The sequence below is a fragment of the Rhinatrema bivittatum genome, unplaced genomic scaffold (assembly GCF_901001135.1).
Source record: "Rhinatrema bivittatum unplaced genomic scaffold, aRhiBiv1.1, whole genome shotgun sequence".
Taxonomy (NCBI): Eukaryota; Metazoa; Chordata; class Amphibia; order Gymnophiona; family Rhinatrematidae; genus Rhinatrema; species Rhinatrema bivittatum.
The window spans coordinates 8,656-36,235 of record NW_021820728.1 but is presented as its reverse complement, the minus strand read 5'-3'; the positions used below and the strand labels follow the sequence as shown (position 1 = coordinate 36,235).

General features: G+C 45.5%; 1 protein-coding gene across 1 annotated transcript in view; it reads right to left on the bottom strand.

Annotated features, from left to right (window-relative positions):
- The window catches only part of LOC115082037 (SCL-interrupting locus protein-like), a gene marked incomplete at its 5' end in the record, with an annotated part of 51,967 nt that extends 24,667 nt beyond the window's left edge, over positions 1–27,300 (bottom strand). The window contains 8 exon segments of the mRNA XM_029586299.1: positions 1,471–1,580; positions 6,215–6,362; positions 13,962–14,048; positions 15,393–15,476; positions 19,401–19,648; positions 19,962–20,149; positions 23,322–23,434; positions 27,193–27,300. Coding sequence (XP_029442159.1) covers positions 1,471–1,580; positions 6,215–6,362; positions 13,962–14,048; positions 15,393–15,476; positions 19,401–19,648; positions 19,962–20,149; positions 23,322–23,434; positions 27,193–27,300 — 1,086 coding nt within the window.
- Positions 27,301–27,580: the final 280 nt, after the last annotated feature.

The window sequence follows — 27,580 nt, the reverse complement described above, 5'->3', positions numbered from 1 at the left end:
GGGTGCCGAGCAGTTATTGAACCCACCTAAGACCTGCCCGCTGCATGAGACTGCTGCAGATCATCACCCGGACCCCCAAAGCTAGAACCTCGAAGATACGTTTTAAATGAGCTTCGAGCTTACGATCTTGTACGTCCTTTAGGGCTGTGGCCCCCACTACTGGAATAGCAGTGTGTTTGGTGACCGCAGAGACAGAAGAATCCACCGTGGGAATCCGCAGCATGTCCAAGCAATCCTCCGGGAGGGGGTAGAGCTTGTCCATGGCTCTCCCGACACACAGTCCCGCTTTGGGAGCTTCCCATTCCAGGAGGAACAAAAATTTGTGCATAGGATGGAAGTGAAAAGCACTTGCCGGAGCCCTAAGTCCCGCCAGGAGCGGGTTCATATCTTTGGGCAGCGAAGCAGTCAGTGTATCTGCAGGGGGCCCCTCAATTCCCAGCTCCTGAAGGACAAAGGGAATGAGGGGTTCCAATTACACCTTCTGAAACATGCGGAGGACCCGGGGGTCTGCTGGAGACAGAAATACTGAAGGGCTGCAGAGTAGGCTCTGTCCTGATACAGGATATCCTTTCAGTTTTGGTCTATCTCCATCTGCCGGACAGGAGGCTCAACCCACGGTCTGGACTGATCTGGGTACGTTCAGGGAACATTTTTTTTTTTTGTAACTTGGAGAAGAAAAAAGGGAAAAAAATTTAACAAAAGTGCAAAAAAACCCAAAAACCAACTGATGGGCATCTTAAAGAGAGCACAAGCAGAAGAAAGAGAATGAGGAGAGTTGCACAGTGGTGGCAGCTGCAGGGGAATGCTTGCACATAGGTTTCTGAGTTCAGAAAACGTTTTCCATCAGTACCAGAAAATGTTTCCTACTTGTGTAACTGATTTGTCCTGCTTACCCCACTGAGAAAGCAAAAATTCTACCTCCCAAAACCACAGATTTCTTGTGGAATCAGGCAACTTATATAAGAACCACTGGTTCTAGCATTAATGTCAAACCTGTGACAAAACAGAGCACCTGGAAAATGGTTTGCTCCTGGTGATTTTAAAGCAGAATATCTTTTATGTGCAAAGGAGTATGTGTGAATGTTTGTACTTACTTTCTTTTTTTTTTTTAATTTTGCAAATTTCAATAACTCAAAACATTTTACATGTTCCAGCAAATGAGCATAATATTTCCATCATTTAAGGTAACTTTTTACAATTATCCAAATCTCTAATAGTGCCATCAAATACAAAATTAAGAAAAATATAATTTTATACAATCACATCAGTGGGCATTAGATCCAGGCTGAATCAGCGATTTAATATATAACTGCCTAACTCTCAGTTTTCCTTTTCTTTTTATATGTTTGATAATTGCTCTAAAGTGGAAATGGATCTCTCCTATGTTGTATAAAAGTAACAAGAGCAATAGTAATACTATATTTCAGTTTTCCATCTCTGTTCTAAATATATTTTTCTTAATGTACTTACTTTCTAATAGATGCGTTCTTGGAAACCTCATTGAAAAAATCCATTTCTGCAGTTTGGTGCTCTGCACTTAGTTCAAATAAGAGAGGTTGTTTGTCAGATGGCTCAACATTCTGAAATGAAATCAGATAAATGAAGCAACAGGTAAAGCACAAAAAAGTAAAAAGGTTATTTTGAGGTGCAGCTACCCATGTAGTGTTCTTTTTCCATGCTACTCAGCATTATGGCCACAATGGCAGCAAATCACACGTACCACTGACCTATAAGCATGAACACAATTCATCAGCTATATGCTCATGCACAAGACAGGAATGAAGTTACATATTTTTTTTAGCACCAACATATAGCCAAGCTTTGAATATCTTTTGATGGTTGTGTAAAATTAACTTTCTATAATTTATTAAACTTACCCTTTATTTGCACCCTTTTACTTTGCAATGGTTGTATTGATTTTAGATACAGAGTAATCTCCAAAAATGTCTCTCACAGGTAGGCAGGTGTTCACAGTGTGTGTATTTTTATTTGTAGGGAAAATGTAGTGGGGGGTTAGACCAGAGAAGGTGTATATATAGGTACACATATGGGAAATTAATTATTAAATCCGTCCACTTTCACAACTGCTTTCTTTTGCCAGCTTGAAGGCCTGCAGCCAATTTAAAAACTATCCTCATCATATTCAAAAAATTGATCAATACTGTCAGAACTCTTCTGTTTATACCATACTGATCTATAACAGAAAAATTAAAACGGCAGTAGTGTAAAAGGAGAGCAGGACCTCCTGATGGAGGGAGGTGCCAGAAAATCTGTAGGCAGCTCCAGGTGAACCAATGGAACACAGCCATTAAATTTGAAATTAACAAATATGAACAAAAAAGGGCGACAAGATTTATAGAACCTCTTATCTTCCTAAACAAATGTCAGCTTCTTGAAGCAAAATGCTTGCATTCCATTTATGTCCCTGCTCCATGAATTCAAGTTTGTCTTTGCTGAGTTTTCTAGTTAGTTTCTGTGTTACTGCTCAGCTTGTGATCAAATATTTGAGTACAAGACTAGTGATTATTTGATGTCATGCACAAATTGCAACCTTACCAGATCTGTGTAGCCAAAATACATCCCTTCCTTTCTGAACACACTACTGGAACCCTATTCCCTCTCTCATCACCCCCCTTTTAGTCTGCTACAATTTGCTCCTTCCAGGTCTTCCAGTCAACCATCTCACTCCACTACAATCTATCCAAAATTCCACTGCAGGACTTCTCAAGTCACTACATTAGCTCCCTGCTTTTCTTCTCCTGTAGTTCTTGCGTCTCTTACTCATTTACAAGAGCTACTTATGCCCCTTCTTGTAAACGCCACTCATCTGGCAAAGTCACACTTATCTAGGCCTTTCTCTGCCATTAACTCAGGACTCCACTCTTTCCACCTGGCTGCTCTCATAAGCTTGGAATAAACATCCTGAGTTGGTACATAATGCTCCTTTTCTTGCTTTATTCAAATTCAGTCTAAAACCCCACCTTTTTTTAGGCTGCTTTTAAATCTTAATGCTCGATTATCCCATTTACAGCCATATTGATCTTAACCATTTCAAATCAATGAAATTCCCAAAAGTCTTTTGCCCTGTATGTTTGTTTGTCTCTATTAAAGCATAAGCTCTACTGAGAAGGGACAGCATCGTGTAAGTTAAGTAGCACTATAGAAGCAATTAGTGGTAGTAATACAGACTGTGACCCTGTGCTTCCTGCTGTTCCAGAATGACTGATTGCAAATAGCAGCCTGTACCCACCACTCTTGACAGGTGACATGCATAAAGGTACCAGAAATAGGAGCAGCAACTTGTAGGGAATAACCTTACTGAATTACATTTAGCATCCACTGGTCTGAAGATATGTGGGGACATTCCTGGTTATATTCCTAGAGATGACCGCCTACTGGCATCACATCCCTCTACTGGGTGGAGCAAACCACAGATGCCTTTTTTGAATCTGAAAGGCAGAGAGGCCAAATGTCTACCCAGACTACACCGTCTGGTTTCCTGAACGTGTCCCCAGCTCCCGTTAGGTCGGGAATAAGGATAAACTTTATCCTTTACGAGTCTATGAGGCTTTGCTGCCCCCAGATTTGACCAGCTTGTCTAATTCCCCTTGAAAGGAAGCTTCCTAGGCCAAGTATTGATGGGACATCCACTGCCCAGTGCTTAATAGCCTCTGTGCTGCCGCAGTATAAAGGCCACGCACCTCGACGGCAGAGGGTGGCCTCGAGAGCATCGATGGGGACCATGGCAGTCCTGGCCCCCCACACTAGAGGTCGGTACTGCTGTTCTGCTCGATGACTCCGGTGCACTGAGGCGATGCCCACAGCACAGAAGGCCCTTCTGGCATCTAGGGTGGTCATATACCTTGACAGCAGCAAGGGACACCCCAGCACCTTGACGACGTCCAGGGTGACCATGGTGCTCATAGGCAGCCCTGGTCTCTGACATGGTCCAGACATCAACGTATCAAATCAATGGTGCGCTGGTCACCGATGTGCAGGGGCAACCGTTACTGGGCAAGGCACCGAAAAAGTGTGGCACAAAGCTTCTTGCCCAGGCTCTTGCTCACCCTCTCTCAAGGAGGCTGCACTGCCATCTCAGGCAAGCAGGAAGGGAGAAAACGTCTAGGGCTCCTGCCTGTGGAGACTAGATCCTTTGAATGTGGGGAGGATGAGCTACCCCCCCCCCCCCACAGGAACAGTGTGATCCTCAATAGCTTCACTATCTCAACCTCCATCGATGCTAATCAATTGGTGAAATGACACGGAACTCCTGCCCAGGAAGAACTCAGGCGAGTCCCCAGGCTCAGCGGCCTACATGAATCACCCACAGACTGCATTCATTCAGTCCTGCCAGCACCTGAGAAAAGTACAAACACAGATATTGAACTGCAGATGCAGTATTTATTTAATAAGGGATAGGAGTAGGCTGCCAGACTGCACAGAGACTAAGGCCCGCCATGCAGCTGACAGACAGTGGAAAGAGGAGGAAAAAAGGAAAAGAAAACAAAACTACTATAAGGGAAAGGAAAGAAAAACAGCTATAGCTCTAGAAAAGAAATCACTTACAAAAACTGAGGAGAGAGCAAAGCTGAATACTGTAAACACATGGCTCCCATGACCATACTGCTCCATGGAAAAAAATAGAGACCGAGGTACTGTCTAGGGGGCAGGGTGATGACTACAGCCGCACATGCTCAGTAGGGCATGTTTGAAAGTTCTAGATTCGAGATCAGCGTTCCAGACCGGGGCTCCATCCGATGATGTGAGGCCTACCATCCTGCCTGTCCTCTGAGAAAGCTTTTAGTGTAGCTTTATTTAAAAAAGGTTTGGACTAGGTTAAGGTAGAGTTGCAGAAATCCACTTCTTATCCCTGTGATAAGCAGCTTGAATTTACTAGCCCTTGGGATCCTGTCAATCACTGGACTGGCCACTGCAGGAAACAAGATACTGGGCTGCATAGACCTATGTCTGACCCAGTATGATAATCTTTACGTTCTTTCCCACTTCCCTAATTTTATAGTTCTCATTAAATATAATAGTTACTCCTGCCACCCATCCATGCAGATAGAACGGGGACTGTGGTCAGGCACAGCCCACTGAGAACAGTCACCTACAGTGTGGAAAACACCCAAGGCAAAGATTCAACCCTGGGAACTAAGTCTTAACCAATATCCTCCCCCCAAGTTCTGATCTTATCTGATGCTCCTTTGCTTTCCCCCCCACCCCCCCCCCCAACACCTACTGGAGATGGAGACCACTGGCTTTTTCCCGAGCCTTATCACCATAAGTACCAGTGATGTCACAGGAAACAGGTATATCTCCCCTGTCTTCAAACTCACATGTCTAGACTGGTATAACAGGATAAGAAGTTAGATCTCAAAATCCTCACCCTCATGCACAAAAAAACAAACAACAACAAAATGAACTGGCTAAACAACGCAATACAACCATACCCCACACAAAGAATTCTCAGGTCCACCAACACTGGCCTTCTTTCAGTCCCCAATCTCAAAACTGCACACCTCAACGCAACCCGCAAACGAGCCATAACAATAGCGGGCCCTACCCTATGGAACTCCCTCCCCACCCATCTCAGAAATGAACCCTCATTGCAAGTCTTTAAAAAACATCTCAAAACATGGCTGTTTTTAAAAGCCTTCCCACCTGACCCTTAACCTGCCCGAACGCATCACATCACACCCCCCTCCGCATGCATCTCTCCCTCCTTTCCTCCCTCCCCTGACACTCCCACCCTCCCTTCTCCTACCCCCCCCCCCACCCTTCTCTTACCTCCCTCCAATCAACCCTGATACCTAAATTATTTTATCAACAAGTCATAATGTATATATGTTATATGCTATAATTTTATTTTTCCATGTATTTCTGTTAATTATAACATGGTAACAATTGTATCATGTTATAATGTAAAATAGGGCAGAACTCGCCCTATTCTCTCAGTTACCTGGAAACCGATGTGATATCTCGATTGAATGTCGGTATATAAAAGAAATAAATAAAATAAAATGATAGAAGGATTTAGCATTCCAGTTTTTTGCTTGTCTGGCTGACACTCTGCAGTGGAACAATTGGAAAGTGTCATTTTAGAAAGAAGGGGAAAATGAAAAATGCAATTAGAAGGCACCCATGAATCTGAAATCTGTATGATGTTCCCCATTTACGATATTACCCCAGTATGCAGAGTGAAGTTGCTTACTCTGAAAAGATGCACTGCTTCACAGCTGGTTAATAGCTGAAACTCCATCTCTTTCTGCCCACTGCAAGGAAGACATTCATAAAACTCAGGCTCCTTGTGCGTTAGTGAATAGAAAACTAGGAGGAAGTGCCCAGATTCGGAAAGCACCCTAGAGAAAGAAAAGGAAAAAAATATAACATTTAATGAAAAGCACATTTTGGATACTTCATTTTTTAAATAGGAATTAAAACCAAAATAAATGTAGAAGGTTCTCAAACTAAAAACTATTCAGTGCTCTCACACCGTTTGAAAAGGAAAATTAGTTCTTACCTGATAATTTTCGTTCCTGTAGTACACGGATCAGTCCAGACACCTGGGTTGTGACTCCGCACCAGCAGGTGGAGACAGAGTAAAACTTGTCGGGCTCCCTACATATAGTAAGGTGCCACCCACAGCCCCTCAGTCGCACGTAATGTCAAAGCCAGATAAAGCCAAAGAACTAGCTAACTAGAAAAAAACCCCAAACATGAGGCCAATTCACAACAGCCCCTGAGCTGGAGCCGAAAACCTTCAGAACCATGAACACAACGTGCAAACTGCAAACTACAATAGCCAAATAGCCAAATAAGCAAACGAGCAGACTCTCTCTCTTTCTTCTGATCTAAACTACAAGACACAGACGGGCGGGAGTCTGGACTGATCCGTGTACTACAGGAACGAAAATTATCAGGTAAGAACTAATTTTCCTTTCCCTGTACGTACCGGATCAGTCCAGACACCTGGGATGTACCAGAGCTAATTTACCCAGGGTGGGAAGTAGAGAGTCCCGCTCGGAGAACACTCGCCCCAAAACCCTGAGCCGCAGTCGCCTGGACATCAAGCCTGTAATGTCTCGTGAAAGTGTGCAACGATTTCCACGTTGCCGCCCTGCAGATCTCTTGTGTGGACACACTAGAAACTTCGGCCCAAGACGTGGCCTGCGCCCGCGTCGAATGTGCACGAAGCTCCCTGGGTGCCAACTTGCCCTGCAGAAGATACGCCGAACTAATCGCCTCCTTGAGCCAACGCGCAATCGTGGCCCGTGAAGCCGCCGATCCTCTACGAGCCCCCGACCAGAGAACAAACAAGTGATCGGAAACCCGGAAAGGATTCGTAACTTCCAGATAACGAAGTAGAATCCTACGGACATCAAGTTTCCTCAGCTCCCTCGATCCCCTGGCCTGAGGATCCATGGCCGAAAACCCGGGAAGATCAACTGACTGATTTAAGTGAAAGGACGACACCACCTTGGGTAAAAAGGAGGGGACAGTCCGCAGAGAGACACCAGTCTCTGTAAAACGCAAAAACGGTTCTCTACAAGAAAGAGCTTGTAACTCCGAGACCCGACGCGCGGACGTAATAGCGACCAAAAACACTGTTTTCAATGTTAAATCCTTCAACGTCGCCCGCTTGACCGGTTCAAAAGGCGGCCCACAAAGAGCCGAAAGCACGCAGTTTAAGTTCCAGGAGGGGCACGGATTCCGGACCGGCGGACGGAGATGCTTCGCCCCCCGCAGAAACCGTGTCACATCCGGATGGCCCGCCAAGGACACTCCCCGGACCTTACCTCGAAGGCAGCCAAGGGCTGCCACTTGAACTTTCAGGGTACTCCAGGACAGTCCCTTCGAGAGGCCCTCTTGAAGGAAAGAGAGAATCTCCGGAACTTCCGGCCGAATGGGGTTCACCTCGCGAGCACTACACCAGTCCTCAAAGACCGTCCAGACCCTCATATAGGTCAAAGACGTGGACTGTTTTCTAGCCCTCAACAACGTGGTGATCACTGCCTCGGAGTACCCTTTGGACCTTAGACGCGCCCTCTCAAACGCCAAACCGCGAGACAAAAGTGATCCGCGTCCTCCAAACAAACGGGTCCCTGCCGCAGAATGGTCGCGTCGCCCCGCAAACGGAGCGGAGATTCCACCGCTAACCGCAGTAGATCCGCGAACCACGGACGCCGTGGCCACTCCGGCGCCACCAAGATCACCTCCGCCGGATGTAGCTCGATCCGTCGGAGCACCTTGCCTATCAGAGGCCACGGGGGAAACACGTAGAGCAGCACGTCCGTGGGCCAAGGAAGCACGAGTGCATCGACCCCTTCCGCGCCCCGCTCCCTCCGACGGCTGAAGAACCTCGGAGCCTTTGCGTTTTGCGCGGTGGCCATCAGATCCAGACGTGGTTGACCCCACCTGGCGCAGATGAGTCGGTACGCTACCTCCGGGAGTTCCCACTCCCCTGGATCCAGCCGGTGCCGGCTGAGGAAGTCCGCTTGGACGTTGTCGACGCCGGCGATGTGTGAAGCCGCAATGCTGCTGAGGTGCCGTTCCGCCCAGCACATCAACTGAGCCGCTTCCTCCGCCACTTGCTGACTCCGTGTCCCGCCTTGACGGTTGATATAGGCTACCGTGGTGGCGTTGTCCGACAGGACTCGAACCGCCTGACCCCGTATCCACGGCAGAAAAGCTTGCAACGCCAGCGCCACCGCCTTGGTCTCCAACCGATTGATGGACCACTGCGACTGCTGGGCTGACCACAGGCCCTGCACCGAGCGCCCTCCACAGACCGCTCCCCAACCCGAGAGACTGGCATCCGTCGTGACCACCGTCCAATTGGGCAGGATCAGAGAAACGCCGCACGTCAGATGGTTGGGGCAGAGCCACCACTGCAGGCTGGCCCTGGCGCGGTCCGTGAGAGGCAGCGGGCGCAGGAACTCCTCCGAGACCGGCCTCCAGCGGGAAAGTAACGCTGATTGTAACGGTCGCAGATGAGCAAAAGCCCAAGGCACCAAGGCGAGTGTCGACGCCATGGAACCCAAGACCATCAGGTAATCGCGGACCAAAGGGCATCGTAGCGCTAGCAAACGCCGCACCTGTCCCTGGAGCTTGAGGATCCTGTCCCGAGTCAGGGATACCGTGGCCTCCCTGGTGTCGAACAAGGCCCCCAGATATTCTAACCTCTGGGTGGGCTGAAGGTGACTCTTGGCTAGATTGACCACCCAGCCAAGCGACCGCAGGAGCCGCAGGACCCTGGTCACCGCTTGCCGACACTCCATCTCGGATTTGGCCCGAATGAGCCAATCGTCTAGGTAAGGGTGCACGAAGAGCCCTTCCCGCCGGAGCTGAGCAGCCACCACCACCATAACCTTGGTGAAGGTGCGTGGAGCCGTGGCGAGACCGAAGGGAAGAGCCCTGAACTGGAAATGCTTGCCCAGGATGCAAAATCGCAAGTATTGATGATAGGCGGGCTGGATCCCTATGTGGAGATACGCCTCCGTCAGATCCAGGGACGCTAGGAACTCGCCTGGGCGAACCGCAGCCACTACCGAGCGAATTGTTTCCATCTTGAACCGTGGAACACGAAGGCACCGGTTTACTCCCTTTAGATCGAGGATCGGACGAAACGCTCCGTCCTTTTTTGGAACCACGAAATAAATGGAGTACCTTCCCATGCCCCTTTGCGCCGGCGGCACAGTAGTGATGGCGCCCAGAGCCTCCAGGCGCTGGAGGGTTGCCCGTACGGCGGCCCTTTTGGCTACGGCCTTGCAGGGGGATACGAGAAACTTGTCCCAGGGGAGACGTGCAAATTCTAACGCGTAACCGTGTCTTATCACGTCTAGCACCCACTGGTCCGAAGTGATTTTGGTCCATTCCTCGTAAAAACTCTCGAGGCGCGCTCCCACCCGTGGAACGTCCTCTTGAGCCTTCGCCGAGAAACGAACCAATTGCGTATCATTGGGCCGACTTGGCCCCGGATCCCGCCGAGGATCCACCTGATCTGTTGAATCTCTTCCCCCGAAAGGGCTGGGGCCAGGTCAAAGCTCTGGTAGCGCCTCCTCTAAAGGATTGACCTGCCCCAGCTGACCTCTGCGGCCTCTGGCGACGGTTGTTTCGAAAACGGTTCCGTGCAGAAAAATTTGGTCTAGGACGTGGCCTGTCCTCCGGTAGCTTGAAAGCCTTGTTCTCACTCAGGAACTGCATGATATCATCCAGCTGCTTTCCAAACAGCAACTTCCCCTTAAACGGCAAGGCGCCGAGATGAGCCTTAGACGTACCGTCCGCAGCCCAGTTTCGGAGCCAGAGAAGACGACGAGCTGAAACCGCAGACACCATGGCCCGGGCCGAGGTGCGCAGCAGATCATGCATGGCATCAGCGCTGTAAGCGATTACTGCCTCCAGAAGGTCCGCCTGAGCAGCCTCCCCTTCTGAGAGACCCGCATTCGCTTGTAAGGTCTGGGCCCAGCGGAGCCCAGCCCGCAACGCAAAATTGCTGCAAATAGCAGCCCTCGCTCCCAGGGCTGACACCTCGAACACTTTCTTGAGCTGCACCTCCAGCTTCCGATCCTGGACATCCCGCAGCGCCGTAGCGCCGGTGACGGGAATGGTCGACCTTTTGGTGACCGCCGACACAGCGGCATCCACGCGAGGGAGCCGCAGGAGCTCCAAGGCATCCTCCGGCAGAGGATATAGCTTATCCATAGCCTTACTTACCTTGAGGCCCAACTCCGGGGTGTCCCATTCTCGGAAGAGAATGTCGGACGCAGAAAAATGGAAAGGGAACGCTACCGTAGGACCCGCGAGTCCCAGGAGTACCGGATCCATCTTAGGCCCTTGACGGGTTTCCACCAGCGGGGCCTCCACTCCAATCTCGTCGAGGATCGCTGGAATGAGAGGGGAGAGCTCCTCCCTCTTAAACAGGCGGACGACCTTGGGGTCGTCACCATCCCCCGTCTGCGCGCCCTTGCCTGCGCCTGACTGCGCTGGACCCTGCTCATCGGGCCCCTCAGGCCCTTCCGGCGCCCCCGAGATCGACCGTTCCTCCTCCGAGGAAGTGGATTCCGAATCCGCGTCCTGGGGCGCGCCACGCGCCAGCCGCTTGTCCTTCGGGGGCACAGCCGTGTCTCTAGGGCGGGCAGACCTCTTCCGGGAGCGGGACCGCCCATCCGCATCTCCTGGCACTTTCCCGTGCCTGCGCCGCTCCCTCTGATACATCGCCAATTTTTTTAATAAAAAATTAAAATCCTCCGAAAAGGACTCTTCAGAGTCCGAGCGCCCCTCCCCCGAACCCCAGTCAGCCGCATCGGAGGCACCCCGAGGCGCCCCCGACGCGGCCCGAGGCTGGGGGGAGAGCGGAGGGGGCTGGGAGCCATGTTCCATGGCTCTCCTGGTCGCCTCGTGGACGGTCGACAAAATGGCCGCCGCTCCCGCGCTAAGCGGGAACGGATCCGGCCCCCCCTCCTGCACTGCACAAACGCGCGGCGGCGAACGAGACGCCCGGGTCCGACCCCCCCGATCGCCCCCGGACGGTCCCTCGCCTCCGGCGAGGCAGCCCGAACACATGCCGTCCCTCGAGACTCGCGTGCGCGCGGAGCCGCACGCGCGGCAGGCGGCCCCGACGGGCATTCCGGCCGAGATCGCACGAAAAACGCCGCAGCCCTAAGCAAAACAAACCGCCCCCCCCCCCCCGAACGAAACGTCGCGCGGGAGAGCGAGAGAGAGAGAGAGAGAGCCGGCGCAAAAGTAACAAAAACCTTTTTTTTTTTTTTTTTTTTTTTACTAAAGTCGCTGACCAGGGTGCTGAAAAGCCTCCGGGCTCCACTGGGGGTGAGTGAACCGGGCTCCCCGGTGTCACCACCAACGCTGCTGCCAGAGGGGCCGGGTCCTCGACCCCAGCAGCGGCCTCTACCAGGGGAGGATGATCCCCTCAGGATCTGGCAACCCCCCTGGGAGGCACTTCCACCGGGAGCTTCCTGGCCCAAAACTTTCTAATTCTTTTTTTTTTTTTTTTTTTTTACTATGAATTAAAACAAAAAAAGGAAAATCCCCTTTCTGTCCTATGGTTTTGTTTTTTTTTTTTTTTTTCTATCCCTGACTGGCTAACTCCAACCCCAGGGATTCCAGAGACTGTGGGTGGACCTGCCCCATCTGCTGGAGACAGAGAAAGACTGAGGGGCTGTGGGTGGCACCTTACTATATGTAGGGAGCCCGACAAGTTTTACTCTGTCTCCACCTGCTGGTGCGGAGTCACAACCCAGGTGTCTGGACTGATCCGGTACGTACAGGGAACTCTACATTTCCTCATATTCAACAGAAATAAAAGTTAACATTTTGTTGCATTAATCAGTGCTACTTTTAATGTACTGTACAAAACGTCAAAGTATCAGACTGACAGCAACAAACTGAAGTCTTCCAATAAAAAGACAGGAACAGCACAGGCAGCAGAAACATTGAAAGTTCTCCAGGATGCAATGGCACTGCTTCCAAATATGTCCTCACAGAAGGTGAAAAGGTCAGCCACACTTCACGTTCATTTAATACCTCAAGTTTTCACCACCATTCCCAAGGATACCAAACTATGCTGATAATGGTAATCCAAGTGTTTATCTTAACAGTTTACTATTCTGGCCTCAAGTTCTGCTGCTCAAACAACCTCTCACCCAGTTTATAAAAACTTATTCAAAGAAAAATAGGTTTATCATCTATTTTCTTTCCTTGAATCCCACCAGACCAGTCTAGACAGATGGGGTTTTCCTCCCCTACCAGATGACAGAGCATAAAAGATGTATTGTAACTGCCTACTTAAGGCACTGTGCTATCTGTAGTCTCTCAGTATGTATGTAATCAAGGCAAAGAGAATCAACTCCTTAATGAGCAGGGATAACCAAATCTTAGGATGAACCCCAAAATAAACTGGACATCCTTCAACTGGGTGAATCTGAAAACCAGCCTCAAAAATTGAACATTTATCACCTCAAACAAGCTGATAAACATTATACTATGATGATATTCAATCTGTAAATGACAGGGTAGCAGAGTGGAATTCTGGACCGGTCTGCAACATCCAAACCTGTTGATATGTGAAAGATCATGAATGCTGTAAACCACACAGATCACAAAAAATGTTTTCCACATGAGCCACCACGTGGATGAAAAGCAAAAAAATGTGTGGCCCTTTTCCTTTCCTCACCCAATGCCCCAAATAGAATCATTGACCCCCTTGCACCTCTGGAGACTCTGTCCTTACCAGATGGTCCCCCCTCACATGGTTTCCCTCTTCTGTCTCAGAAAGCTGCTTCCCTGCAGATTTTTCCCCCCCTAGAATTTAACACAGCCCAAAGAAAATATAACTATACATCTCTGAAGTAGCACCTGGGCCATCTGAAGAGAAATTCAGAAGGGGAGAGGGATGAGAAATGGAGCCAGTGCCACTGGCTTTTAGATGCCTCCAGATAGGAGCAAACCTAGGTTACCTGCCAGTCCCTATTCAACCAGGATAGCCCTAAATGGACCTAGCCACCCCTGGGAGCACTTTGTCCCCCAGACTACAGGTTTAAGCACCTCTGCCATCTGCTGGAGACAGAAATACTGAAAGACTGCAGGTGGCACAGTGCTTTAAGCAGGCAGTTATAGTAAATCTTATCCTCCATCTGTACCTGCTGGTTGGGGAGAAAAATTCATTCATATGGACTGGTCTGGGGGCAATGAGGAATACATTTTCTATTGCTAACTGAAAGGCAGATTAAAAATGGATAAAAATGGTCAGTAGATGGCACAGAGATAGGGCATGTTAATAAAATCCTCTAAGTATTATCTCTAAAGAAGTTATACTAAAACACCAGTTCTTTATACTAAAAATCTAAACAGAAAAAAAAAAAGTTGCTTCTGCTCATGCAACTTCAAATAAATTGTGTTTTATATACTAAATTTTAAGCATAAATAAAATGAATTTTCATCACCTTTCTTGAACTGAAGAACTGAACATGTAGCGCAGACAGCAAGCCCATACATATGGGCTGTGGACATGTGTAATTCCACTCAGCCAGCTAGAGACAAAGAAAAATTGAATCTGAACATATTGAGATATATTTTCCATTTAAAAAGGAAAATTCTTAGCTACAGCACTTTCAAGCTTATGGCATAGAATGGGATCTGGTTTAAAAAGGGGATACAAAATATTAAATGGTTAACCAGTAAAGTATTAGTTAATTCATTTAAACATGTGACGTGAACTTACCCAATAATTTCCTCCTTTACTTCAGTCAGACCAGTCCAAACAAGCGGGTTATGCTCTCCGACCAGTTTGAGACCAATCAATAGGTTGGCAGTCACTCCTTATGTGCATCAGTGCTGACACCAGCCTGCCAGTATTTAACAAGCTTCTGCGGGCAACTTCAAGTGAAACCCCCTATTATCCCTGCCCTACCTGTCAGGGCTCACTCACAACAAAGAAAATCAGGGCAAAGTCTGGGAGTCCAACTCAATTACAACCTCACAGTGAAAACCTAAATCTCAGAGGCTATAAAGACCTGTTTTCTACACCCACAATAAATTTGCTAACTTTTTTTTTTTAAACACACAAAATGGCCACTGAGATTCACACTAATCACCAGCCCACTTGACTACTAATTCCCCTACTACTCAATCTCAAGAACCTTAAATGCCTTCAACTTCTTCAAAGTACAGAAGCCAGAATTTTGGTGGCAGCCAAAACAGACCACATAAGCCCCACTTTAAGTCAATTACACTGGCTCTCAGTCCAAAGCAGGATTCAGTTTAACACTTTCTGCAATTGCTGACTCAGGCTCCCAGCTATTTTCCTATACTCCCCACAAAATAATTTAGTTCTTCCCTAGTGGCCCTGCTATCATTGCTCCTCTGGCTGCTGCCAGACTAATCTACACTCTTCTTCATGCATTCAAAGGCTTGGACCTAAATTCTGGAACAAGGTATTGCTATTCTTATGCGAAGAGACTTCCTAGCTCAGGAAGAGAGCCAAGGCCTGGTTACCCGATCAGGGCATCCTCTAACTCCATCTGAAATGGGTACAAGCCGCAACAATGTTGAGACTCCCACCATCCCTTAACTACTGGAACTTGATGATTTCTAGACTGTAGCATCACCACACATCTTCTTACTCAGCAATCATGAACTTAGGTTCCTTACTCTATCCACCCCTCTAATCCATTTCCCCAGCTCCTCTAATCTTATCTTTACATCCCTCCTTTGGGTTCCCTATTAGATTAGTTTTGCACTATATTAAGAACCTGACATTACATTTTATTGTAACTGTTTTGAGACTAAATTTGGATAAGGCAGAATATCAAAAGTCTAAACATGTATAAAATATAACCCAGAAAAAAAGAAAAGAAATGCATTCTGTCACTTACATTCCAACTAGTGGTAAAGAATAAGCTTTGGGATCAGATTCCAAAACAAGCAGTAGTTTTCGGGTTTGGTCCATTGTAAGATACCTGCACAAAAGACAAATTTCCTATAAACTACATAGAAACTACATAGAAACCTGTAATTTTTTTTTTAAGAGATGCAGGCATTGTTTTTTGCAAATGATTTAGTCTGAAACGTTATTGTTTACATAAACAATACAACAAAACTGGGGGTGCTGTGACTCTTAGACACCCTTGAACAAGGTACAAAAATGAAGAAAAGATACATGAGTATCACCAACCTCCCAACCCCCCCAGCCAACCCCTTACCTGGGTCACATGTTAAGAGTCAAAAAAAAAAAAATCAAATTTATCACCACAATTAAGCAAGTTCTTTGGCTTGATTATCTTATAATTAGTTTGAACTTAAATCTGTTAATGAGAAGGGCATTTCTACCACCTGCCCTGTGTGTGGTGTCACATCCTGATAAACAGAGCTATGGCTCATGGAAATGAGAAGAGGAGAGATTAGCTCTTATGTGAAATTTCCTTTCCTTGAGTCCTAGCCTGACCAGTCCAAAACACGGGTTATGCCTCCCAACCAGCAGATAGAGACAGACTAACAGGTTTTCTGACATCACCCCTTACAAGCTCCCCCTTGCTGACTTCAGCCTGCCAAACATTCTATGTAACAAAATTAAAATAAAGTTTTAATACACTAAATTTTCCCTTACACCCAAAGCAAAAACCAGAAGGCTTCCAAGGGAGAAAAAAAAAAAAAAGAAAAAGATATAAGTAATGTAACCAAGATCCTGCATTCTTCAATTTCTTTACTCAACATCCAGCACACAGACTAATGCATACAAGTAGTTCTAAAACTGAATTAGAAGAATAATATATTTACCGGAATAGGTAGGGTCCTGGACTGGTCTGGCTGGACTCAAGGAAAGGAAATTATCGGGTAAGAATTAATTCTTCTTCATTCTGCCAGACCAAACAAGATACATGGGATGTACCCAAGCTATCCCTCTACTGAATGGGTCAATGCCAAGCCTGAACCAAAGGAAGCTCTTCCCTGGCTCGAAGGTTGAGACAATAGTGTTTTGAATAAGTATGCAAGGAAGACTAGGTCACCACTCTGCAAATCTCCCATGGTTACACCCAGCATAATTCTGCCCATGAAGTTGCTTGCACCCTCAATTTTTTGGAAGCAGCAATCCCTTGGATATGTAAGCCTCCACTATCATTTCCTTACTTCAAGGAGTTATCAATACCTTCAAAGCTGTTCATTCTAGAACCACTAAACTGAACAAATGATACTCCAAGGTTATGAAACTATTAGTGATCTTTAATTACAGCAGAAAAGCTTTAACATCTAAATGCTAAAATTGAGCATACGCTTGTCCACCCGAGTCTCTCTGAAAGGGAGACATACCATCTGGATAAGAGGAAAAAAAAAAATGCAAAGCCATCTTAGGAAGGAATGAAGGAAACACGAGAATCCACACCGCCTTGTCCAAAGAACCCAAAATTGGATCTCCACGCAATATATTATGCAGCTCCAAAATTCATCTGATGGAACAGACTGCTACCAGAAACAAAAACAAGACAGACAATCTCTGGTACTGGAGACAGGACCCGCAAAATCTCATTGTCTCATTACAAAGAAGCTGGAAAAATTCTTGAGCTCTGTCCAGAACTCTGCCTTGATTTGAGTACATTAGACTCTCGCTACTGCGAAACAAGTAACTCCTAGATAGCATCTTCAATCTATCCTCATCCATCTGTCCAGCTCTAAATTTCATAATAGCAGACTCTGTAGGGGCAGCTTAGTCAAAGTATGGTTGACAATAGAGTTTGCTGACCAATTGTGCAGCTAGAGAACCCACAGAGAGTCTACTATGGAAGCTACTCTTTTGTATGAAGCAAGCATCAAATCATAGCTGACAGCTGCTGATATGCCACTTGAGGTCTAACCATCAGAGAAACCACTCCTAACCCTTTTTGCATTTCCTGCGGAAGGTGCATGGCAAGGCCCACAACAATACTGCAACACACCAACAGCTGAAGAGCCATGCTCACAGCTTCAAGGCATGTACAAGCACGACTGATGGACCTCTGTCCCCTCAGCCACACAGGTCCAGGGGAGGAAGTAAATTACTTTCCAAGGGTGTCAAAGCTTTGAACAAGCAGATGTCACAGAGTATCTGTTTCAGTTGCCCTAGTTTCTGTCGTCACCTGCAAAACAACCCTTCAGGTGGAAGGGGGCATGGCCCTCAAGGATCCATAAGATAGAGAGACTGACAAAACCCCAATGTTCTTTTTCTTCCACAACCTTGATGGTGATCTGCACTATCCGTGGTGTTTATGAGGCTGTGGTGCTTTGTGCTGGATACAGAAGCTCCATGAAAGTCATGAGGGGGGGCCTGCCTGCTTTTCTGGGATATCCCTTTTTAAAAAACATTTTTAGATCTCCTCTAGGTCCGTGGTCTCAGTTTCCGCAGCATGGAAGTTGCATGGCACTGGGCAGCAGATAGTGAGTGTGTCCAAAGTCCAACTTTCAGGGGGGATTTCCACTCCACTGTCAAATGAAGAAGAACTCTAAAGACTTGCAGACTCAGATCTAATACTGAATCTTCCTCGGCCCTAGAATCTGATATTCTAAGAGATGTGACCACTTGAGGTATAAGAAAGCAATTTCATCTTCGTAGAATAAGTCTGTGATAGAGGCACCATCAACTTCTGAAGACAGTGTAAAGTCATCCTCTGCTTTGGAAGCTGGGACATCTTGAAACTGCCTCTCTATCCAATCTGGAGCACTTGGCACCAAATCCCTTAAAATGGGAGCACCTGGGACAGATCACTAACCTGTAGCATCTAGAGGGGTTTTACCCCACTACTAGACCTCTGTATAGCACCGAAAGCCTGGTATAAAAAATTGAAAAATTCAGGAGAAAAAGCTCCTAGAGTAGAATGAAGAGCCTGAAAGGATTCTGCATTTGTTGCTCTCTCAGCCCGCCTAGCCCCAGATTCAGGCATATCAGAAGGCAGTGGGGGAGGGAACAAACCACAGGAAATTAAAAATGGTAGATGTTCCCGCTGGCATACTTGCCTCAGAACGTGAGTGGCTGGTAGTGTGGGCCTCAACTGTGGCAACAGGGCTAGGGAGAAAATCTGCTGGGAGACTGGATGTCCAGGGCTTTGGAAGACTTCAACAAATTGTTGACCCCTTCGCAAAAGGGGCAATAGGAACCAGTGGTGCTATAAATACACCATTAGGCCCCAAATCAGCATGGAACCTTCCCTTCACCAAAAAAAAGATCTCTTACCTCACCTCTGGTGTCCTGCTGATAGAGAAAACAGAAGGGAGAAGGGGGTGGAGAAAAATCTAGTTCAGAAGATCCTTAGCAAAACCCCTAACCCCCTGGGCTCCATTAGAATCCTGCAGGGAACCAGGAAGCCACCTTCAAGAGCTCATTTAGCTAGAAAAAAAAAATAGAAGTGTAGCCTGCAGTTCATTTAACTAAGGAACTTCAGCAAAAATACATTGCCCTAGAAATCCAGGGACAGCACTAAGCCACCTGAGGAGTTTAACTGCAAAGATGCTCCACCAAGTAAGGCCAAGGACCAAGACCTGGAAGCTGGAGCTCCTGCTGCACCAGATTAGTATGTCCTACCATCTGCTGGAGACAGAATACTGGCTTTTTGCATGGGCTGCATCACCGTAAATACCAGTGATGATACAGAAAGAGTTGTGTCCTCTATCAACTCTATCATCCCTGAACTAGCCAAGCAGGATAAGGAAGAGAATTAGCAGAAGATAAGTATCTTTCAACATGTCTGTTCTTAAACTTATCCACCATATTCTAAATCAATTCATTTTTATTTGGAGAAGAGCAGATACAGCAACTCTTTCAAAGATTGCAAATACAAAACTGCAGGCAACAAACCCCTCAATTTCACTATTACACTGAACTGTTAGCCTAAAATCTTTCTTTAAGGCGAACTCACCCACACTTAGGCGTTCCCTGAATCTGTGCAATATTTATATAACTGCTCAAGTTTCGTGCCAAGGCAGTAGGTATAATTGGGACTGGTTTGATGGGAGTGCATTCAAACATGTTCATCAAAGTTACAGCTGCCCAATGAAAATCAAAATTAAGGTGGTCCATGTTGTCTGTGTAAGTGATATGAGCTCTTATGGTGACCAGTTTCGAAGGATCCAAAGCTTCTTTGCCGCAGAGATAGTACTGTAGTCCCTTTAAAAAAAAAAAAAAAAAAAAAAAAAGAAGTCACCCCACTTATGAACAAATCACATGATTAATCAGGGAGTTTACAGAATATTCTAAAAACTGATACATAAAAACAAAGTTACAAATGTAGTTCTGTACAAAGCTGCTTACTTAAGCCAAAGTCATACTACATTGACTTTCATGTATTCAAGAATGCAATTTGCTGTGGCAGCTCACACCACTTTCAAAACTCAGATTTAGTAGTAGTTTTACCATAGAATTTAAAGGTCAGTTAAGTTTGAGAAAAAGTAGAATTCATTCTCCCCTGCAAAACATTTACCTTAAAAGCCAAACTAAAGTCTTCAGCAGTATGGATTATCATGTCTCTAGAAGCTGGTCCTTGGATGCCAATTGTACAAGGAATCAAGAAGTCTCCAGGAAGAAAAGCTGTGGGCACTTTTCCTAAAGAACCAGTTGCTTCACGTCCTGGGTCAAAACGATCTATTACCAGAGTTACACCTTCTTCATCTAAAAGACAATCATGGTATTAAAATCTCTAGATATAACTTTCTATATAAAAGGCAGCGGTGTTTCAGTGAGGCCTAGTGGAGGCAGGAGAGTCTCATCAAGTCTCTACTATCTTGGATATCTACATCGCTCCTGTCCCTTGAAAAGTGATGCTTGCTGAGGGGCAAGGGGAGGGTAAGGCTCAGAGGCTTTTGTGGGTCATCTGAAACAGAGTGGAACCAGTATTGCCACTTTTGGAAGGGGGAGGGTACTGTGGAGTATAGAGAGGTAGCCCTGGAGGGGGAGGAGGGCCAAGAAGAAAGGTTATTCTCACCTATCGTTTTTTTATAGGCTTTTCTATTAGTATGGACTAATAAGCAGACAAAATAAAATAAAATTTGCTTACCTGTAATGGGTGATCTGTGATCACCAGGTTAATTAGCCTCACAAATGGTGATCTTTTCTTAAAAAGCTGCAGAAATGCTTAAAAGGCTTTCCATGACTTACCACTATGCCATTATGTGGCACTCTCACTTCTATATAAAAGCCAGCTCCATATAGAGAAAATGTAAGGGTGTGTGGCAGATTGTCCTGCTGTTCATGGAAAACTTCTGTTACACGAAACAGTTTTTTCCCCAAAAGTCAAGCTAATGAAATCTGTAACAGAAGTTGTAATCACTAGCTAAGGGAAGCAGGGGAGGGGGCAGAGAACAGCAACAAGTTAACGGGCAAACATTTTTCATTTGAGGAGGTACAAGACTGCCTACCCCATTGCACAGTGTGGGGAAGCGAAAGTATGCAGTGATGACCAGGTAGCTGCTTTACATATGTCTTCTATTGGAACCTCTCTGAGGTGCATAATGGAGGAAGCTGTTGCTTGTACTGGATTAGTGGGGCTCCCCATGGTTTTGATATTATGAGCCTTGACATGCTCGTCAAGTCAGACCTGCTTAGGCATAACAAAAGATGCTATTTGCTATCTAATCAGAAAACAGTGTGTTTAATAATAGCAAGATCTGATGGTTAAACAAAAGTCAGGTGATTCTTCAGTGGACTTCAGTCTACTCTAGGTAGAAGGCAATAAGTTTTGCAATCCAGAGACTGTGCAGAGTTTGTTCACTTTTATGAGCAACGAGCCTGAGAAAAAGCAATAGTAGGACAAATGATTGATTAAGATTGAAATCCAACACAATCTTAGGTAGGTACTTGAGATTCATGCATAGCACTCTCTTATTGGATGAATTTTATCCCACATCGGCACATGATTCAACTTCTCGAAGTTCACCAGAAACCCCAAATCCTGAAGACTGATCATCTAGTGCAAGGAAAGCAAAACTTCCTCTCGGGAGGTGGCTATGATCCTGAAACTCAGCAACTTCTAAACGCTATACTAAAGATCTAGTTTTTTGGCCATAGGGATACCAGAAATATGAGTTTCCCACATTCTCATTTGTAACAAATCCAGAATGTTGTGCATTAGAAGAAAGCTGGTTCTGATAGCACATACGGTATTTGGAGATTTCCAATTGGGGAGCGTCTTTATCCTTGAGTCCATTGATGCCCAGTGTCTTTCCCACTTTTTCTACAAATATTGAGTAGGTAAGGTCCTCCAGAAAAGAGAGATATGGTCAGAAGGAATACCTGCAGAAACCTTTTCTAAAGGTAATAGCAAGGTTTCACCAAGGCAGGAATGCTATGATGAAGGAGAACAGAGGTCCTCCTGGCTGTCTGTGAGGGGAAACACCCTGGTCTACCACCTCTGAACTTGACTCTGCTGCAATTAAGGGTGATGAAGAACCCCATAACAAGGACTCTGATGATGTGTTCACATCAAAAGGCAAAACTGAGACTCCAGTCTGAGGAATCGCCGTGGCGAAGGTGAAGAGAAAAGGCTGGATCCTGATATTGTCTTCTGACCTAGTGTAGGACGTACTTTTCGGAGACAAGAATGGCTCTCTGTTCAACAATAGGGGGTCTTTTAGAGGTAAGTGGTACTATGCAGCTTACCGGAGTCGCTGGCTCTGGACAGAAGCCCTCCACCAGCAATCGTGAAGGCGTGAGGGCTCTTAATTGGAGAGGGCAGAAGTAATAGATAACCTTCTACACCTGATCCAAGGCAACTCATATACAGCTGCATAGGTAACTCTTTTCTAAGTCTCAATATATTGATTGGGGCAGAGGACCAGCCCATTGCATTGGGAAAGCTGTCGTGGAAAGCTTTTTTGAACGCTTTGAGAAGCCTCCTTTAAGGTGCATCAAGGAAGCCGGTGCGGATCTGGTTTTCTTGACATGTATTTGTTGCATCAGAATGATTTTCCTAGTAGAAGCTTGGATGTGTTCTTGTGTTGCACTGTGGTGCCTTGATACATCAGGGTGCGTCAAGGACACATGGGTCTCCTGCATCAATGAATGATGCATCAAGTGCACCACGTGCAGATCTACTGTGGTATGGCACCAATGCACTCCATTTAAAGAATTTTTGCTTATCGATGCAGGTTTTGACAGCCCCAAGGAGTGATGTTGCTTGCTTTTCTGATGCAGGTCAGCCAGTTCTACTTGACCCCAAGGCTTTGTCCTTTGCTGATGGAGCTCCTGCTCAACACTCTCTACCCAGCAAGGAAAATGACATTGCTGCACTACAAGAAGAGGATTTGCTTGACGCAGAATATATTTATTCAAATCCTCAATTTTCCTGGCCATGGAATGCTGGGACATCCATCCACAGGTATAACAGTTGGCTTGATCATGGTCTAGACCATGACCATCTGTGAGGAATATCTTGCCACAGATGCAACTCATTGTCTGATTTATTTTTGCCAGACATTTTGAGACAAGAATTATTTTTTTTTTGTAGCACTGAAAAGCACTGCTACAGAGGCAGCAAGGCAACTAAAAACTGAAGTATTGAAAAAAAATGTGGGAAAATAAAGTTCTATTGTATACCACTTTGGCCAGAAGACAGTATAAGAATTTTTAAAATAAAAAATAAAAGATAAGCACAATCATCCCAAATACCTCATTTGACATTTACATCGCAATAAAACAGTTTGGAAATTTTGAGGCTTATCCACAGCAAGTGAACCTTTAAAAGTAAAGATTGGAACACAAATTCTAGAAAACTAAAAATATTAAAAAAACACATTCAAAAAAGTCAAAAGAAAATATTAGGCACAAAAAGTTAAAATGTGTTTACCATTATCTACTGTGAGAGAAGCAAGAAAAAAACATGAGAAGATCTTGTTTTCATTCTTGGCATGGCGATAAGCAAGACGAACAGCCTTTTCTGCCACCTGCAGTTTAGGATTCCTGTGAAAACAGGAGGAATTAATTTCCTTAGTTTTTGTAACAATCTTACTGTGTACTAATCCACTTTACTAACAGTTCTCAGTAAAAAGTAAAATGTAATGTAAAAAAAGAAAAAAGCAGGCTGGCCTTCTCTCTCAAGTTGTAATGCTGTGCACACAGGCAACTTGAGGTGGAGTCTCCTGTCCAACTGGGCTACAGCTGGGCACACCTGAGGAGAGATGGATATCGTGGAAGAAAGCAGAGCTGCTGCTCATGTGGTGAAACTTGGCAGCTGAAGGATGCATACTGAGGGAAAGTCTCCTTCCCATAGAATTTATACATTCTCTAAACATACCATCTCTTATGTATGTGGGGGGAGGACAGGTTTCTATGAAAGAAGGGGGAACAAAGTATAAAAGTATTTAATGAAAAGGAAAAATAAATGTTGCCACCTTTCAAATGAGAAAGCCATCAATATTACAAACAGAGCTGTAATTTTAAATCTGGTTGCTGCTTTAGAAAGTAATACCAATCAAGTACAGGTTCTGGCGTTTTCTTCTGAGTGGCCACTCCTATTGTAATCTGTATTCTGACCCCAGAGGCTGCTCCAGCTAAGAATTAAACCTGGTGTAGGCATCTACCACCCAAGAATGACCAGATAAAAAGTAGTTTAACAATTCTGCATATATAGTCGTCCTTTGGGATCTCCACTAGATGCCTAGAACAGACCTAAGGTAGAGAGTGTAGGCATGGAGCAAACTACCTGCTACACCATTCCTGTGGGGTGGCTGCAGTGGCAGACTCAAGCCTGCTCAAGGGCATTTTTAGTTAGCATGTCAAGAGGAGGAGCTGCTTTCTCCCTTGCTTCCCCTATTCCTGGTGGGCAAGGCCTTACACCATCTCTCATCTAGTGCATGTGACTGTTTTTAGAGAGAGTCTGTTCCAAGCCAGTTTTGGATATTTTTTTGTCTTGTTTCAGGAGGAAGTTTGCCATCATTCTTCCTGCCCGGGACTGGGCAAAGACGGTTTTCCCTGCTATTCTGAGCACAGGCATACCAAGGGCCAATGCATTTGTGTTGCCTACCCTGTGCCCCCTCCCTCCAAACATCCTCCTTGTAGAAATGCTTGCAGTCACAGAAAGCAACATTAATAGAAACCCCAGAAAGTAAATGGAACTGACTATTGTGACAAAAGATTCCCTGCCTGCAGACTTGCCACCAGTAGTTTCCTTTGCCCTTCCCTCTGTCATACAACAAGCAAACAAAAACAGCTTTTGATAAAGAATGAGACCAAGGGTCAAGGACTGTGGGTAAAGTTTCTAAATTATTCCAAAATTTCCAATTTTTCAACTTCTGACCATGAGGGGAAAAAAAAAAAAAAAAAAAAAAAAAAAGGAAAAACCATGCCAACTTTGTCCTTTTTTCCAAACCTGCACACATCTCTGCATCTTCATCACAGTGCACTGCTCGTCCCCTCCCAAAATACAGAATACAAAAGAACCTAAGACTTGCCACACTGACTACAATCAAAGTCCATCAAACTGGTATCCTGTTTTCAACCGTGGCCAATGCAGGTCACAAGTACCTGGCAGGATCCCAAGGGGTAGATAGAGACCATGCTGCTTATCCCAGAGATAAGGGTGGATTTCCCCAAGTCCACCTTAATTGTTTATGGACTTTTCCACCAGAAAAAGTATCCAAAAAAAAATGTATGGGGTCTTTGTCAGACTATAGAAACTTAAAAGAAAGCATCCTTTCCCCCCATAAAAACCCTCTACAGAAGTTAGATCTTCTAAATTTTCAGGTTGGTTACATGAATCATTTAGATACATTGCAGCTACAAAAATGAAATTGAGTGTGATTCAATCTGTAAACCTATTGTGGAGGACACAGTCAAGCTATCAAAGGATATTGTGATGAAGTTACCAAATGGCACAGAAGCACAGATTGCTCTTCATCCAGTCAGACCAGTCCAGATACATGGGTTATGCCCACCAACTAACAGATGGAAACAGATTAACAGGTTTGCTGGCATCAACCTATACAGGTATCCATTCTCATCTCAGTCTGTCTCCAGCAGATGGTAAGTGAACATCTTGTACAGTTTGACAAAGGCCTGGTTAGGGTGAATGAAAGGAAAATTTAGAAGGCAGTTTCCCAGGGGAAAGGCTTGTCCTCCCTCTCGCATGAGGAAGCCATAAGAGCAGTAGAATGTTTCAGGCAGCTCTTGTGTGAAAATAACAGTTTTCAACACAGCATCACAGTAGACAGCAAGCTCCATGGTAGGCCATCCACATCAGACACACAAGCTTCAGCGATGTAGCTGCTCCTGAGGGTCTCCCATTCTCCTGGGAGAAAAGCAAAGATTTGGGAGGACCTTCAGGTGAACCAATAGCAGCAAATGTCATTTCTCTATCATTAATGAGTCTTGGAGATTTAAGCAGCTATATGTTAGGAGTGCAGAACAGTTACACACAAACTACCAGCATATTTGGAGAAATATGACAACCTGTAAACAGCTCCTCCTCTGTTCCCTTGCCCCCACATTTGGCTGCATAAAACAAGATTTGAAACAAAATTCAAAACAATTCACAGCTGGGTAGGTGACAGGGCCTAATCTTTAAACAATGACAGTAAGGGCTAAAATGACTTTCAATAAAAAGAACCAGGACTTTGATGAGAGAGATTATATTTCTAAATGAAACGTAATAGGCCCAAGGTATAGAAATATTTCTCAGGCCCTGCAATCTAAAGACCTGCCTGCCAAGGCTCCTTTAAACGTTGCTGTGGGTCTGGGAAATCCTGCCGAAGTCCCTAACAAGGCTCAGAAATTGCTGCAGCAAACGGATCTAAAAAATGCCAAAGCGACTCCTGAAGACCCTCCCTATGCTGTTGATGTCTCTTGCAGGAAGTACTCATCACTTCCAGGATGTTGAAAGCACCAGGCAAGATAAGAAATCTTCCTCTTTCCTCCCTGATGCCCCCTTTTTAAAAAAAAAAAATAAAAATGTAAACTTTAAATTTGACAGTACCACAACATGGTAAATGGCAAGAAACAGAGGGCTAGAGAGGAAGCAGGGATTGAAATGGTGGCAGGTCCAACCCCTTCCCCGAAACTGTCCTCAGCCCCAGAAATGAGAAGGTGGCAGAAGAGAGGGGGTGTGGAAGAGGACCTCACTACCAGGACTCAAACTAGAGCCACTAGGGGTATAGGGAGGCAGCCTGAGAGGAGTTCAACCCATACAGACTACAAATCATAACTTATTTTTCTCTCTGGGGGGGGGGGGAGCAGAGCAGAAGAGTAATCCCTAGGAACAGATGCCCCAGGAGCCAGTAGGCTCACTAGATCAAGGTCTAACCTGGACTTTAGAAGAGGACTAAAGGCTCATCCTCACTGGTCTTCACTACTGGAAAGTAAACCATCTGATGCCATCTCTCTCTTTAGTAGACTTGACGTCATGGGGAGAAAGGCGGCATTTCCTTTGTCTCTGGCAGCTGTGAAGGGGGGAAATCCTATGACTGGTCTAGCAGAAAGAAAAAGGAAAGAGCCTCTAACCCAAACAGAGCATTTACAGATAGCAGAAGCCTTGTCCAGAGGATTACTGCTTTCATAAGCATTTCAAATTTTGCAATGTTTCCAAAAGAAGAGAAACTATGGTTAACAGTGAGATAGTTAGACGACAAACATGAAAGTGTTATTTGTAAGGAATTTTGAGTAACCTGAGTAATTAGATTGAACATTGTTTAACTTCTAATATTTTAGTGAGACAGTCCATTTACCTGTAATAGCAGAGGTGTAAACCAATGACATCTCCCATGGGTACTGGATCCCAAAGAGCAGCTTTAGATGAAGGAAAGCTGAACGGCACCATTTTGCTACATACATTCCTTCAGGGAAAATAAGGGGGGGGGGAAAAAAAGGGACATTTCAGGTTTGCAGATCCCTTACCTCCAAAACAGTTCTTGGCTACTTTAAATCAGCATCAGGGAAAAAAAAATTCCAGAGGCATCAGAAAAAATTGATTTCAATGGGCACATAAACTAAAGTTTCATATGGAGAGCAATTTTCAAAGTGATTTATGTGGGTAAAAAAACCCCAAAACATTACACCAACATTAAATTTGTTATCTGAAAAATTGCTCTGAATGCAGTTAAAAAGCACATGTTC